Source organism: Phyllobates terribilis, unplaced genomic scaffold (genome assembly GCF_046119375.1).
Source record: "Phyllobates terribilis strain yellow unplaced genomic scaffold, ASM4611937v1 Scaffold_2__4_contigs__length_985480577, whole genome shotgun sequence".
NCBI classification, from domain to species: Eukaryota; Metazoa; Chordata; class Amphibia; order Anura; family Dendrobatidae; genus Phyllobates; species Phyllobates terribilis.
The window spans coordinates 808,920,622-808,936,352 of NW_027362762.1; the positions used below are offsets into that span (position 1 = coordinate 808,920,622).

General features: G+C 43.9%; 1 protein-coding gene across 2 annotated transcripts in view; it reads left to right on the forward strand.

Moving 5' to 3' along the window:
* Positions 1-15,731, forward strand: part of GDPD1 (glycerophosphodiester phosphodiesterase domain containing 1) — a 118,420-nt gene that overhangs the window by 62,061 nt on the left and 40,628 nt on the right. For both annotated transcript variants that reach the window (XR_012296647.1, XM_073667562.1), the window contains exon 4: positions 11,325-11,370. Coding sequence is in view for 1 of the 2 variants with exons in the window: in XM_073667562.1 (XP_073523663.1) it covers positions 11,325-11,370 (46 nt within the window). In the remaining variant the exon portion in view is untranslated. The remainder of the gene's footprint in view (positions 1-11,324; positions 11,371-15,731) is intronic.

A 15,731-nucleotide genomic window follows, 5' to 3' on the forward strand; every position in this document is an offset into this window, starting at 1 on the left:
ATGCCGGTTCTGAACCAGCCTTCCTATACTTCTTCCCTCTATCCCTCCTAACTGTTATCCAGCTCCCTGCCTGTTCAGCCTGCACTTCCCCTCTATGCTCCACCCCCAGTATTGACCCATTGAGTGTCTGCTCGGTGAGCAGCAAACTCCGTTCCATGTTGTTGATGCTCCTCAGTACCGCTATCTGAACACTTAGATCCAGAATTTGGGCTTCCAAGTGCATGATATGCTCACATCTCTCGCATCAGTATGGATCCTCTAGCGGTTGCTCACGGAATGCATACATTGCGCAAGATGTACACTGCACGGCTCCGGCCAAAATGGACGTCATTCTAAATATGGGGATACAGTCAGTATATATATACAAGTACAAAACACAACAGCTGTTTCATGCTGCCCAAAAAAAACAACTTCCCCATTCTAAATATATATGTTTTACTCAGAAATGCTGCAGTGTTACAGAGAAAAACATAGCTGAAAGCATGGGTGGGACAAGGTGACTAGTCCAAGATGCATAGCCCCTATAGACACATAGCGAAAGGCCAGTCACTGTTGGTGATCCAGCGGGCAGAAGAAGGTGAGGACCTACCTCTTGAACCAGTCACCTCATCCCGGATGGAGGATAAAAGCGGTATCCAGTATTGGGGTTTATTAGTCTATGCGTTTTGAAGTCCAATACTTCTTCATCAGAACACACCACAATGTCATTCATCCTTGATCTACCGGCAGCGCAGAACAAACCCTTTCATTCCATTTCAGTTGATTTTTATCTCTGGGTCTACAGGAACCGTGAAGGGGTTATCCACTACTAGGACAACCCCTTCTTGATCTAAATGTTTGGCCCCGATAAAATAAAAAAGCCTACACTCGCCTCCTGTGCCTGCACCATTCCAGAGGTGTCGGCAATCGCAAGTACTGGGGCCCTCGTGCGGTTGTTGTGACACATGCGCCTGGCTCCCAGTCAGTACTGGCGTTATTGTCCCTTCCTTCCAACGAATTGAACATGAAGAGGAAGTCAGAGATCAGCCGCAGCCCGGACTACTTCTTCATGTTCAATTAAGTATAAGTATAGGCTTTTTTATTTTATCAGAGCCAAACATTTAGATCAAGAAGGGGTTGTCCTAGTAGTAGTATTTGAACAATACAAAAAATAGAGAAAAAAAGGCAAATTAGACATAACTTGACACAAAATCCCCAAAATGGGCCAGACAACAGCAGTTTTAAGATAACTCCACAGATGTTCAATGGGATTTAGATCTGGACTCATTGCTGGCCACTTCAGAACTCTCCAGCGCTTTGTTTCCATCCATTTCTGGGTGCTTCTTGAAGAATGTCTGTGGTCATTGTCCTGCTAGAAGACCCATGACCTAGGATGCAAACCCAGCTCTCTGTCACTGGGCACTCCATTGCGACCCAAAATCCTTTGGTAATCTTCAGATTTCATGATACCTTGCCCACTGTCAAGGCACCCAGTGCCTGAGGTAGCAAAACAACCGCAAAGCATCTTTGAACATCCAAAATATTTGACTGTAGGTACTGTATTCTTTCCTTTTTAGGCCTCATTCTGTTTTTGGTATATAGTACAATGATGTACTTTACCAAAAAGCTCTACCTTGGTCTCATCTGTCCACAAGACACTTTCCTTGAAGGATTTTGACTTACTCACATACATTTTGACAAACTGCAGTCTAGCCTTTTTTTGTCTCTGTGTTAGCAGTGGGGTCCTCCTGGGTCACCTGCGATAGCATTTCATTTCATTCGAATGTTGATGGATAGTTTCTGGTGACACTGATGCACCCTGAGCCTGCAGGACAGCTTGAATTTCTTTGGAACTTAATTGGGGCTGCTTATCTGGACTATTCTGCTTTGCAACCTTTCATCAATTTTTCTCTGCCGTCCACGTCCAGGGAGATTAGCTACAGTGCCATGGGTTGTAAACTTCTTGATTATGTTGCGTACCATGGAAAAGGGAACATCAAGATCTCTGTCCAAGTTGCCTTTTTTTCTGGTTTTTTTTGGGTTGTTCCAATGCACACAAAGGAAATAAACCTGCTGTGACAAAGACACTGGCAAAGTACTGGAGGGGAGATATGTTTCACTGAGGCTATTAGCTTCAGTGATTTGAAACCTAGAAGTTTGCTCCAGCACACTAAGTGCTGAGAGGGGTTAATCGACCATTTTAAGGGCTAGGTTTTATATGAACAACTGAAGAGCGGTTGGGAGGTTGTTCACCATATCTCTACCCCAGGATGGGGTTTAGAAGGTAAATAGCCAGCTTTTTGAGTCATTAGGTGTTCGGTAGGCCTGGAGATATGAGCTCCAGTGCTGTGTGTCCTAAAAGGAAAGCTAAACCGTTGTGTGTTTGTTTTCCTGAATGCGCGGATCCCCGCAACAGCACGGACTGTGCTGTAATGTTATGTTTTGTTTTTCCTTATGCCAGAATGGCCATTTTTATTTTTGCTAACTCTGCACTTGTTTGTGCAGCACCCTTAATGAACCAGTGAGAGATTTAAAGAGACAGCATTCCTGTGTCTACCTCTGTGTGCAGCCGAGTGAGCTGATATACCATGATGTGTATAGCAAATCATGTATAATTGCAATAATTTTCTGGAACTAATACTAACATTTTCTGGAACAATTTCAAGGGTGCCAATGCTTCTGGCGTTGTCTATTGGTCATGAGTGGCTTGACACAAGGAATGTGACACTTGTAGCCCATGTCCTGGATACGTCTGTGTGTGGTGGCTCTTGAAGCAATGACTCCAGCAGCAGTCCACTCCTTGTGAATCTCCCCCAAATTTTTGAATGGCCTTTTCTTAACAATCCTTTCAAGGCTGCGGTTATCCCGGTTGCTTGTGCACCTGTTTCTACCACACTTTTTCCTTCCACTCAACTTTCCATTAATATGCTTGGATACAGCACTCTATGAACAGCCAGCTTCTTTAGCAATGACCTTTTGTGACTTACCCTCCATGCGGAGTGTGTCAATGACTACCTTATGGACACCTGTCAAGTCAGCAGTCTTCCCCATGATTGTGGAGCGTACTGAAACAGACTATGGGACCTTTATATTTGTTTTTTGTTAATTATTCTAATTAGCTGAGATAATGACTGTTTTGTGTTTTCATTGGCTGTAAGCCATAATCATCAACATTAACAGAAATAAACACTTGAAATAGGACACTCTGTCTGTAATGACTCTATATAATATATGAGTTTCACTTTTTGTATTGAAGAACTGAAATAAATTAACTTTTTGATGTTATTCCAATTTAGTGAGAAGCACTTGTATATACAGTACTGTGCAAAAGTTTCAGGCAGATATGGAAAAAATGCTGCAAAGTAAGAATACTTTGTAAAATAAAAGTCTATAAAATAGTTTATTTTTATCAATTAACAAAATGCAAAGTGATAGAACAAAAAAGAAATCTCAGTCAAATTAAAAGTTGCCTTCAGAACAGCATCAGTTCTTCTGGATACACTTGCATAAAGTCGAGGATTTTGTAGGATTATATTCAGGTCAGTAACCAGTTATAGAAAACAGGTGATAATGATCATCATTTTCATATGTAGGTGTAAACACAGACAACTGTGTAGAAGACATAAAACTGGGTGAGCCAAATACTGCTACAAAGTTGAGGATATAGAAAAACCAAAGACAAGCAAAATACCCAAATAACTGGAAGTAAATGGATAAATTGCACAGTGCATAAAAATAATGATAAATAATAAAGGGTATTTAGTTAACATAATTTTGATCAAAATAATGTAAAAGCCATCCCGCCACGTCACGGCAACCCTTATGGGACAGTCCTAACTCTAATATTAAAACCTTACCATTTGTCAAGTGATATACAGTACAGACCAAAAGTTTGGACACACCTTCTCATTTAAAGATTTTTCTGTATTTTCATGACTATGAAAATTGTACATTCACACTGAAGGCATCAAAACTATGAATTAACACATGTTGTGTTGTGCAGAAGTCTACTGAATAGACTGTTAGCTGCTTTTTTCTTGCCATAATAAAAATTCTAAGTAAAGAAAAATGAGTGGCCATCATTACTTTAAGAAATGAAGGTCAGTCAGTGCGAAAAATTGGGAAAACTTTGAAAGTGTCCCCAAGTGCAGTTGCAAAAACCATCAAGCACTACAAAGAAACTGGCTCACATGAGGACCGCCCCAGGAAAGGAAGACCCAGAGTCACCTCTGCTTCTGAGGATAAGTTTATCCGAGTCACCAGCCTCAGAAATCGCAGGTTAACAGCAGCTCAGATTAGAGACCAGGTCAATGCCACACAGAGTTCTAGCAGCAGACACATCTCTTCAACATCTGTTAAGAGGAGACTTTGTGCAGCAGGCCTTCATGGTGAAATAGCTGCTAGGAAACCACTGCTAATGACAGGCAACAAGCAGAAGAGACTTGTTTGGGCTAAAGAACACAAGGAATGGACATTAGACCAGTGGAAATCTGTGCTTTGGTCTGATGAGTCCAAATTTGAGATCTTTGGTTCCAACCACCGTGTCTTTGTGCGACGCAGAAAAGGTGAACGGATGGACTCTACATGCCTGGTTCCCACCGTGAAGCATGGAGGAGGAGGTGTGATGGTGTGGGGGTGCTTTGCTGGTGACACTGTTGGGAATTTATTCAAAATTGAAGGAATACTGAGCCAGCATGGCTACCACAGCATCCTGCAGCGGCATGCTATTCCATCCGGTTTGCGTTTAGTTGGACCATCATTTATTTTTCAACAGGACAATGACCCCAAACACACCTCCTGTAAGGGCTATTTGACCAAGAAGGAGAGTGATGGGGTGCTAAGCCAGATGACCTGGCCTCCACAGTCACCAGTCCTGAACCCAATCAAGATGGTTTGGGGTGAGCTGGACCGCAGAGTGAAGGCAAAAGGGCCAACAAGTGCTAAGCATCTCTGGGAATTCCTTCAAGATTGTTGAAAAACCATTTCCGGTGACTACCACTTGAAGCTCATCAAGAGAATGCCAAGAGTGTGCAAAGCAGTCATCAAAGCAAAAGGTGGCTACTTTGAGGAACCTAGAATATAAGACATATTTTCAGTTGTTTCACACTTTTTTGTTAAGTATATAATTCCACATGTGTTAATTCATAGTTTTGATGCCTTCAGTGTGAATGTACAATTTTCATAGTCATGAAAATACAGAAAAATCTTTAAATGAGAAGGTGTGTCCAAACTTTTGGTCTGTACTGTACATATGGATAAGGGCAGAGAGACTAAACCCCTAGTAGAAGCGTAGACCTGAGAGGCAGAATGAACCTTTCAGCTCAGACAAAGGGCGGCCACACCCTTATATGCACTGAAGCACACTAAACTACAAAGATAAAACCTGGGTGTCTGAACTGAAACGTAAATTGATGTGCATGCAAAATGTAAATGCAGGTTCACATAAGGCCACCAGACAGAGAAAAACCAAAGACAAGCAAAATACCCAAATAACTGGAAGTAAATGGATAAATCGCACAGTGCATAAAAATAATGATAAATAATGAAGGTTATTTAGATAAAATAATTTTGATCAAAATAATGTAAAAGCCAGGAGTTGAGGATATGAAAGACATTTTCAAGTCACAGGTCATACACCATTGCAAGGCTGAGCAAAGTAGCAAGACACAAGGTAGTTATAATGCGTCAGCAAGGTGTTTCCCAAGCAAAGATTTGAAAGCAGACTTGGGTTTCATGATGTGCTGGTATGTTTCATGTTTCATGATGTGCTTTTTTGTTTTGAAGGAGCACAAAGAAATGGGCAATGATAAAGGAAAAACCATAGACACAGTGGTTGTCCAAGGAAACTTAGTGCAGCAGATGAAAGACACATCCTGCTTACTTGTTTTGGAAATTAGAACTTCTGGCCAGAAGTGATCTCCATGGAAGAATTACTGCTAAACAAAAAACAATAATACATGAACACATAGGAGCTGGGGTTAGAAAAATGGGAGCTGGTGCTCTGTACTGTTGAGTCAAAATTTGAAATATTTGGCTGTAACAGAAGGTAGTTTATTTGCCGAAAGGCTGGCGAGTAGTACAATAATGAGTGTCTCCAGGCAACAGTGAAACACAGTAGAGGTTGCCTGCAAGTTTGGGGCTGCAGTTCAGCAAAAATATTTGGGGATTTGGTCAGGATTAATGGTGTCTTCAATACTGAAAAATATAGAAAGATACCTATCCAAATTTATTCTGCAGCAGGACACAACTCCAAACATACAGCCAACGTCATTAAGAGCTATCTTCAGCATAAAGAAGAAAAAGGAGTCTTGGCAGTGATGATCTTGCACCCACGGAGCACTGGTCTAAACATCATCAAGACTGTTTGAGAATATATTAAGAGACAGAAGGATTTGCACAAGCCTATATTAACAGAACTTCTGTGGTTAGTCCTCCAAGAGGCTTGGAACAACCTCCCTGCTGAGTTCCTTCAAACAATGTGTACGAGTACCTAGAAGAATTAATGTTGTTTTTAAGGCAAAGAATGTTCACACCAAATATTGATTTGATTTAGATTTCTCTTTTGTTCATTCACTTTGCATTTTGTTAATTAATAAAAATAAACTATTAAGATTTCTATTTTTGAAAGCATTTTTACTGAAAAGCAATTTTTAAGTACACCGACCTAAAAATTTTGCACAGTACGGTTTGTTTTCTCGTAAAATATATGATCAGCATAGTTTACAAACATCTAAGCCAGGAGCACAGTCATTTTCACAATGATCATTTCCTCTTATGTTACAGTATGTTTCAGCAATTTTTATGTAACCTGACGTGCTTTGAAACAGAAATCATTTTGCCCTAGTAATGCTCCGAGCTGTCTTGTGTTGTTTTGATACCCATGATCATTTCCTGGGATCATTTCATAGTTGATATGAAGGCAATGTATTTACCCACATGTTAACATAATTGCTTGTGACTTGCATGAAATAATGACAGGTATTTATTTATACATTGGTAGAAAAAGAGCACATAGTTGACATGCACAAAGGAAGTAATATCTGTTTTAGCATGTACTTGAACACATCACTAGAAACTGGATTTCAGGAAATCTTTATTTTGTACTTTGATCACTATGATCTAGTACTTGGGATATTAGTGAGTAAAGATGTCACATTCTTGTTGCTGCTGCATCACCCTTTAAAATCCCATGTACACGGGGATGTGGTTATGCTCTTGCGCTGAGCGGACACTGGAGCAGAGTTCCCATCATGATGAATAGTATGTTGCAAAAAACTCTGCATTAGCTGGACTCCCCTTAGGACATAACCCATCCGAGAGTGAGAGAATTCTGTTGTGCTGCAGAAGACTGCTTGTTTTGCAGTAGATTTGGCCTGGTGTACTCTGAAAACTTTTGGCCCGCCACGCGCTGCTGAGTGAACGGCAGCCATATTAGCATCGTGACCCCGTGTTGCAGGAGGAAGAGAGGGCAATTTGAGCGGGCACATCGGGGCATTAATCACCAGCACCGCTGTGGATACATCTGCTCTGGTTGTTCCCGGGTCTACTGCTCAGCCATGGCATTTGCTCTCTGATTTTCATGCTGGAGACCCGTCAAACAGAGAGGACATTACTGGGTCTTAAAGCCGCCACGCACCTACTACCACCTACTCAGCGCCATTGCAACCTCAGAGTGGGAGAACCGAGACCAGAAGTTCACGGACTGCTCCAAAGAGGGAATTCCAGCACAGCTAGACAGCGCAAGACACGGGTGAGTGTGTTATAGTCACCCTCTACTTTCCCTCCTATAAAAGGACTTGGTGCCATTTTACCTCAGATCCACATTCCTTATATCCTACCTACTCTGGGCACTGTCTCCACAAAGTGTGCGAAGGCTTGCCCAGTTTTAAGGAGTCTCTAGGGGCTGAGGGTTCTGAGTCCTGGCTGTAGTGGAGGAAAGACCTGCAGCAAGAAGCCTGGTAAGGAGGAAGGAGCGGCGTAGACAGAATCTCAAGATGGTGCCCTCGCATCTTGCGGAGGAGGCACATACATGTCTGTGGGGATGTAGCTACCAGATTGGAACAGCATGCTCACAGAAGGCACATAATACAACTCCCATGTGCCCAAAGCATGTCCCCAACAGGGTCCCGACATACAACTCTAACACAGGAGGAGGAAGATGGACCCCCTGACATGATCTTTACTTCACAGGTGTCCCTTGAAGTGGGAAGGGCACCTAAGGTAAAAGAGAGTGCTCCTGGATGTGTATCCTTAAATGAGTCTCCTTCTTTGCTGGTTGTTCTTAACTCAGTCAATAAGTGCAATTCCACTCTTGCTACACAGGCCAGGTGGGCTACATTCAGCAAACTATTTCAATAATTCGCCATGATGTGCAAATGTTGGCAGAGCGTACTATCACAGTTGAGGTTCAAGTAAGTGAGCTGGAGGATTATTTATTATTATAGCGCCATTTATTCCATGGCGCTTTACATGCGAAAAGAGGTATAACATAGCAGAAACACAATAATCTTGAACAAAACGAGTCAGTGACTGGTACAGGAGGAGAGAGACCCCTGCCCGCGAGGGCTCACAGTCTACAAGGGATGGGCGAGGATACAGTAGGTGAGGGTAGAGCTGGTCGTGCAGCGGTATGGTGGAGCGGTGGTTACTGCAGGTTGTAGGCTTTTCGGTTGTCGGAAGAGGTGGGTCTTCAGGTTCCTTCAAGATGCTTTCCTTCTTGTCCATATGGACATTTAAAGTCATACACAAGCCATGGCTGCTGAGTTGGCTAAGATAGATGACCTGGAGAATCACCAAAGATGCAATAATATCAGGCTGGTTGAGGTACTGGAGAAGGTACAAGGGTGAGACCCTGACAGTTTCTTTGAAAAATGGCTGCTTGATACCTTTGGCAAAGAAGTCCTCACTCCTATGGGTAGAGAGAACCCATAGGGTCCCTATGAAGCTGGAACTAGTGGGCAGACCTCTTTGGCCTATACTGATTAAAATCCTCCACTAATGAATCGGGACATTACACAAAGGAAAGCACTGGAGAATCAGGTCACTAGGCTTGGCAGGCAGAAGATTTAATTCCAGATTTCTCAGCATATATCCAGCGTAAAAGGTCCAAGTTTCTGGACATTAAAAGAAGAATGAGAGCATTGAGCATGCAATATTCTATGATCTATCCTGCTAAACTGAGGGGGGTTGCTCTAGGTACTACTACATTCTTTGAAACTCTCAAGGATGCTCTTATATGGCTGGACACTCGTGAGTGTCAGATTCAACAGGATATGAGAGCCGGAAAGCCAGAGCTAGGATAGACTATTGGAAGAAGAAATCAAATGCACTTAGTCTCCTGGCAAAACGGATTAATGTGGTATCTGGATTGGAACTTGGGCTTACTCCGCAGCCTAGACATCTCTGTACTAGGTATGCGGTTTAGTTTCTGCGCATTTTTCTTTCCTTTTTCTTGCAGCAGTGGAGTGATCTCTGTTCTCTCATCTGGATAATTTGTTATCCGTGTTCTTTTACAGTAAGAGGAGCATAGGAGGATGGTTCTGTGTGTTCTTGAACTCCATCCCTTATGTGTAAGGGTAGGTTTACGTCATTTAGGGTGGGAGGAAGGGTTTTTGGTTGGGTCAAAGGGGAAGTATTTTCTTGGTGTGCAAATGTAATAGTTCTTGGTTAATGGTGAGGACAATAATTCTGGTGTATGCTGTATTGTTTAGGATATTGACATTTATCTCTGGTTTAAGAAAATGGGTCTAACGGTCAAGTTAATTTTATGGAATCTTCGTGGCTTAAAAGATAGCTCTAAAAACAATTTTCGAGTATATTAAGAAGGTTAATCCAGCGATTATAGGGTGGCAGGAGACACACATGACCAAGGAATCTATTACTATGTTACATACAGGTGCTTCTCACAAAATTAGAATATCATCAAAAAGTTAATTTATTTCAGTTCTTCAATACAAAAAGTGAAACTCGTATATTATATAGAGTCATTACAAACAGAGTGATCTATTTCAAGTGTTTATTTCTGTTAATGATGATTATGGCTTACAGCCAATGAAAACACGAAAGTCATTATCTCAGTAGATTAGAATACTTGATAACAACAGCTTGAAAATGTTTTTAAAATCCAAAATGTTGGCCTACTGAAATGTATGTTCAGTAAATGCACTCAATACTTGGTCGGGGCTCCTTTTGCATCAGTTGCTGCATCAATGCGGCGTGGCATGGAGGCGATCAGCCTGTGGCACTGCTGAGGTGTTATGGAAGCCCAGGTTGCTTTGATAGCAGCCTTCAGCTCGTCTGCATTGTTGGGTCTGGTGTCTCTCATCTTCGTCTTGACAATACCCCATAGATTCTCTATGGGGTTAAGGTCAAGTGAGTTTGCTGCCAATCAAGCGCAGTGATATTGTTGTATTTAAACCAGGTATTGGTACTTTTGGCAGTGTGGACAGGGGCCAAGTCCTGCTGGAGAATGAAATTTCCATCTCCAAAAAGCTTGTCGGCAGAGGGAAGCATGAAGTGCTCTAAAATTTCCTGGTAGACGGCTGCGCTGACTTTGGTCTTGATAAAACACAGTGGCCCTACACCAGCAGATGACATGGCTCCCCAAACCATCACTGATTGTGGAAACTTCACACTAGACCTCAAGCAGCTTGGATTGTGGCCTCTCCACTCTTCCTCCAGACTCTGGACCTTGATTTCCAAATGAAATGCAAAATTTGCTTTCATCTGAAAACAACACCTTGAACCACTGAGCAACAGTTCAGGTCTTCTTCTCCTTGGCCCAGGTAAGATGCTTCTGGCGTTGTCTATTGGTCATGAGTGGCTTGACACAAGGAATGCGACACTTGTAGCCCATGTCCTGGATACTTCTGTACATGGTGGATCTTGAAGCAATGACTCCAGCAGCAGTCCACTCCTTGTGAATCTCCCCCAGTTTTTTGATTGGCCTTTTCTTAACAATCCTTTCAAGGCTGCGGTTATCCCGGTTGCTTGTGCCCCTTTTTCTACCACACTTTTTCCCTCCACTCAACTTTCCATTAATATACTTGGATACAGCACTCTGTGAACAGCCAGCTTCTTTAGCAATGACCTTTTGGGGCTTACCCTCCTTGTGGAGTGTGTCAATGACTGCCTTCTGGACATCTGTCAAGTCAGCAGTCTTCCCCATGATTGTATTATGTACGATTTAGTATTCAGACTACTAAAATATTGCAGATTCTACATGGGCTTTATTCTAACCTATATTCCTCCAGGGTTAAAACGCCATGTAAATTGCATTAATGAAATTGTGCTAATGAGGATGAAGACAGACTTGCATTAACATATAAATGTTCTTGTCATTGCAGGACCTGCCTCCATATTTGTGCCAGCTGGATGTGACATTTGAAAAAGGTAAATCTCTGTTGGATGAATGGCATAGTCCATGTTTCCAGCGATAAATAGCTGTAGGTTATTGTGTAGCCCAGCTGGATGTAAATGAATACTATTCTAACCTCACAGTCCTGTACCAGGGAGTTCTGTGCCTGTGTAGTGCCTCCATGCCGGGCTGGATTATTCCTAGGAGATGCCATACTGCACAGAAGTGTAATGTGGCCATGATGCCTTATATTATGTTTGTAGTCAGCTTTAGGCCTCATTCACACATCAGTATTTTTAATCAGTATTTTGCATGTAAAAACCAGAAGTGGAATTTACAAAGAAAATTTTAGAATAATTGAAAAATTGACAACTGTTCTGTCTTTGGAGACCCTCCTGGTTTTGGCATACAAATACTAATGAAATACTCATGCAAAAATACTGACATGTGAATGAGGCCTCAGGCTGGGTTTACTCAGTTTTGGGTTTATACCACAATCACCTATCAGACGGCCTCAGGGGACAGTCCGTGCAGCATTGTCTGTACTGGGACCATGACACATGGATGTATGAATGCGGCATCACTCATATCATTCAGGCTAACATCAGTATTGTTATGGTTTCTCTGAGATGCCCATTCATACAGAGGTAAGAGAAAAATAAACCCCTCTACTCTTCCTAATAGGGTTTTTTCGGTCATCAGAGATTACACTTTACAGTTGAAAATAGTATTGTCAGAGAATTTTAAGCAGATTAGTAGATTTTGTTTGGTCCATTAAAAGCCATTATAATTGTAACTATTTTGATTTAAAATGTGGAAATGTTCATTCAGCTTTTGTTCAGATTGTTTTGTAATCATCAAAGATCACAGAAAAAAAATGTAATTTATTAAAGAAAAAAAAAACACGGGTTCAGATCTATCATTTATGTCCAGCTAGTTGTTTGTGCCTAATCCAAGCACAACTGATGACATTTTTGTGCACTTTTCTGCCTTTAGCCAAGCAGAAAAACTGCATGCAATGTGTTTCTGTCCAACACAAGGAAATGTCCTGATGCATCAGATGGCAAAACTGTTCCCGTTGAATAGCATTGAATCATATTGGGCATTAGCTGACCTCGAATGTGGCACTGAAACATACTCAGATCGACAAATATATGTAAGGAGGGCCTAAAGGGGTTGTTCCCTTTCAGTAAATAAATGTCCACAGCTGCAGGTTATTATAAGGAAACAAACCACGCTGTACCCATCAGTCCTAATAGAGTAGGACGCCCCCTTCAGGGCCACTGAGCGCACTGATTGGCTGCCGCGCTGTTGATGTGACATCAGCACCAAAGCCAATGCCAAACACCGCGACCAGCGGCAGGGACTCATCACTGGACCCGGGGAAGAGGAGTAGCTTTATAATAACCTGCAGCTGGGGACATTCATACTTAAAGGGGAACAACCCTTTAGCTCTAACATTTATATTACATATGGAGCAGTGCCAAAGAACAAGAGGTGTACGCAGTGCACCAAAATGATCATTCATACAGATCACTGCATGTAAACTTAGCATTAACAATCAGTTACTAATTTCATGCAACTTGGCAATGCTAAGCTTCTTAAAGCAGATCTGTCTCATATCTTAGTGCCAACTATCTATATTACATAGATCTGTTAGAGCCGATGATGTGCTTACTATGAAATTCCATTTCATATTTCTGTATAATCCTTTATGAAAGTTTCCTCTCCTCCCACCTACCCTGATTGACAGCTCCTCAATGTCCCTCCTCCTGCTGAGATCTCACACTGCTCTGTACAATCTGCAGCTGTCAGTTAGTCAAGGTGGGTGGAGACTGAATACACATAGACTCATGAGCTCTGGATTCATCTTAATATCAGATTATACAGCCATTCTGACATGGACCAGTTCATCAGATTGCAGAGATCTATATAATAACTAGATGGTGGCCCGATTCTAACGCATCGGGTATTCTAAAATATGTATGCGGCAGACCGGGCGCAATCAGCAGAGCGGTGTTTAAATTTGGCGCCAAAATCGCTGATTGGTCGCGGCCAGCAACCGCGACCAATCAGCAAAGCGGTGTTGAAATTTGGCGACTATATCGCTGATTGGTCACGTCCGGCGGTCGCGACTAATCAGCAGAGCGGGGTTTAAATTTTGCGCCAATAATGCTGATTGGTCGCGGCCAGCGAACGTGACCAATTAGCAGAGCGGGGTTTAAATTTTGCGCCAATAATGCTGATTGGTTGCGGCCGGCGGTCGCGACCAATCAGCAAAGCGGTGTTTAAATTTGGCGCCAATAATGGTGATTGGTCATGGCCGCGACCATTCAGCAGAGCAGTGTTTAAATTTGGCGGCAATAATGCTGATTAGTAGCGGCCGGCAATTTGGCGCCAACAATGCTGATTAGTCGCGGCCTGCAACCGCGACCAATCAGCAGAGCTTGGTTTAAATTTGGCGCCAATAATGCTGATTGGTCGCAATCGCCGGCCGCGACCAATCAGCAGAGCGGTGTTTAAATTTGGCGCCAAAATCGCTGATTGGTCGCGGGTGGCCACCGCGACCAATCAGCAGAGTGGGGTTTAAATTTGGCGCCAATACTGCTGATTGGTCGCGGTCAGCGACCACGATCAATCAGCAGAGCGGTGTTTAAATTTGGCGCCAATAATGCTGATTAGTCGCGGCCGGCATCCGCGACCAATTAACAGAGCGGGGTTTAAATTTGGCGCCAATCTCGCTAATTGGACGCGTCTGGCGTCTGCGACCAATCAGCACAGCAGTTTTTAAATGTGGCGGCAAGATCGGTGATTGGTCGCGGCTGCTATTTAAATGTGGCGCCCAAATCGGTGATTGGTCGCGGGCAGCGGCCGCGACCAATCAGCAGAGCGGTGTTTAACTTTAGCGCCAAGATCACTGTTTGGTCACGTGCGGAGAGCGCGACCAATCAGCGAATCGTATTGCTGAGGACCGGGGAGCGGAATCGTATTAGTGAGGACTGGGGAGCGCCACTGCCTGTGCTGCTACTTCTGCTGCGAGAAGCCGGGAGATGAGCGACTGCTCGCAGCAGAAGTATCCCGACCCGCAGCGCCGCTCCCCGGTCCTCCCTTGACACCCTAGCCACTGATCTCCCCACAGTATCCGCATGGTGTTACTAAGGTCCGGACATTTGTGTTAAAAATCGCTGATTGGTCGCTGGTGCTGCCCGCGACCAATCACCGATTTTGGCGCCAAATTTAAATATCGGCCGCGACCAATCACCGATCTTGGCTCCACATTTAAACACCGCTGTACTGATTGGTCGCGGACGCTATTTACATGTGGCGCCAAAATCGGTGATTGGTCGTGCCCAGCGTCGGCAACCAATCAGCACAGCGGTGTTTAAATGTGGAGCCAAGATCGGTGATTGGTCGCGGCCGATATTTAAATTTGGCGCCCAAATCTGTGATTGGTCGCGGGCAGCGTCCGCGACCAATCAGCACAGTAGTGTTTAACTTTTGCGGCAAGATCAGTGATTGGTCGCGGGCCAAGACCGCGACCAATCACCGATTTGTGAGGCACATTTAAATAGCGGCCGCGACCAATTGGATGTCAGCGCCGCTCCCCGGTCCTCCCTTCACACCCTAGCCGCATGGATGTCAGCGGCGCTGCCTGTGCGGCTACTTCCGCTGCGAGAACCCGGGACATGAGCGGGCGCTCACAGCAGAAGTATCCCGACCCGCAGCGCCGGTCCTCCCTTCCGCATGGAGGTCAGCGACGCCGGCGGTCCTTCCGCTGCTACCGGCCGGGAGATGAGCGCCTCGCGCCGGTCATCTCCCGGCTGCATCTCTGTCCCGCAGATGGGTCCGGCGGTAGAGGTCCTTCTGCTGGTACCGGCCGGGAGATGAGTGCCTCGCGGCGCTCATCTCCCGGCTGCATCGCCGCTGAGCTCCGTCCCGCAGATGAGCCGCTAATGGCAGCCATCTTTTTTCAGAAATCCCGCGGCGCTGATTGGCCGCTGCCGGACCAATGAGCGACGCGGGATTTCCAAGACAGACAGAAAGACAGACAGACAGTCGGGATAAGACCATTATATAGTAGATGTATGCAGCTTGTATTGTGAAATCTGGTGACAGGTACACCTTCAATGAGAAGGAAATGTGTAGAAAACAGACGCGTATGAGACCAGAAGCATGAAGAAATACAATATTGCCCCATAGACGTATATGGGTTCGGTATTAAAGGGAATCTGTCAGCAGGTTTTGCTATGGAATATAATAGCATAATATAGGGGCAGAGAGCCTCATCCTCTGCTGTAGATATAGCAGTGCTATGAATGCTGAGCTCTGTATAACCCCGCCCACACCCCCGATTAGCAGCTTCCTGTGTACACTGGACAGACAGCTGCTAATCAGT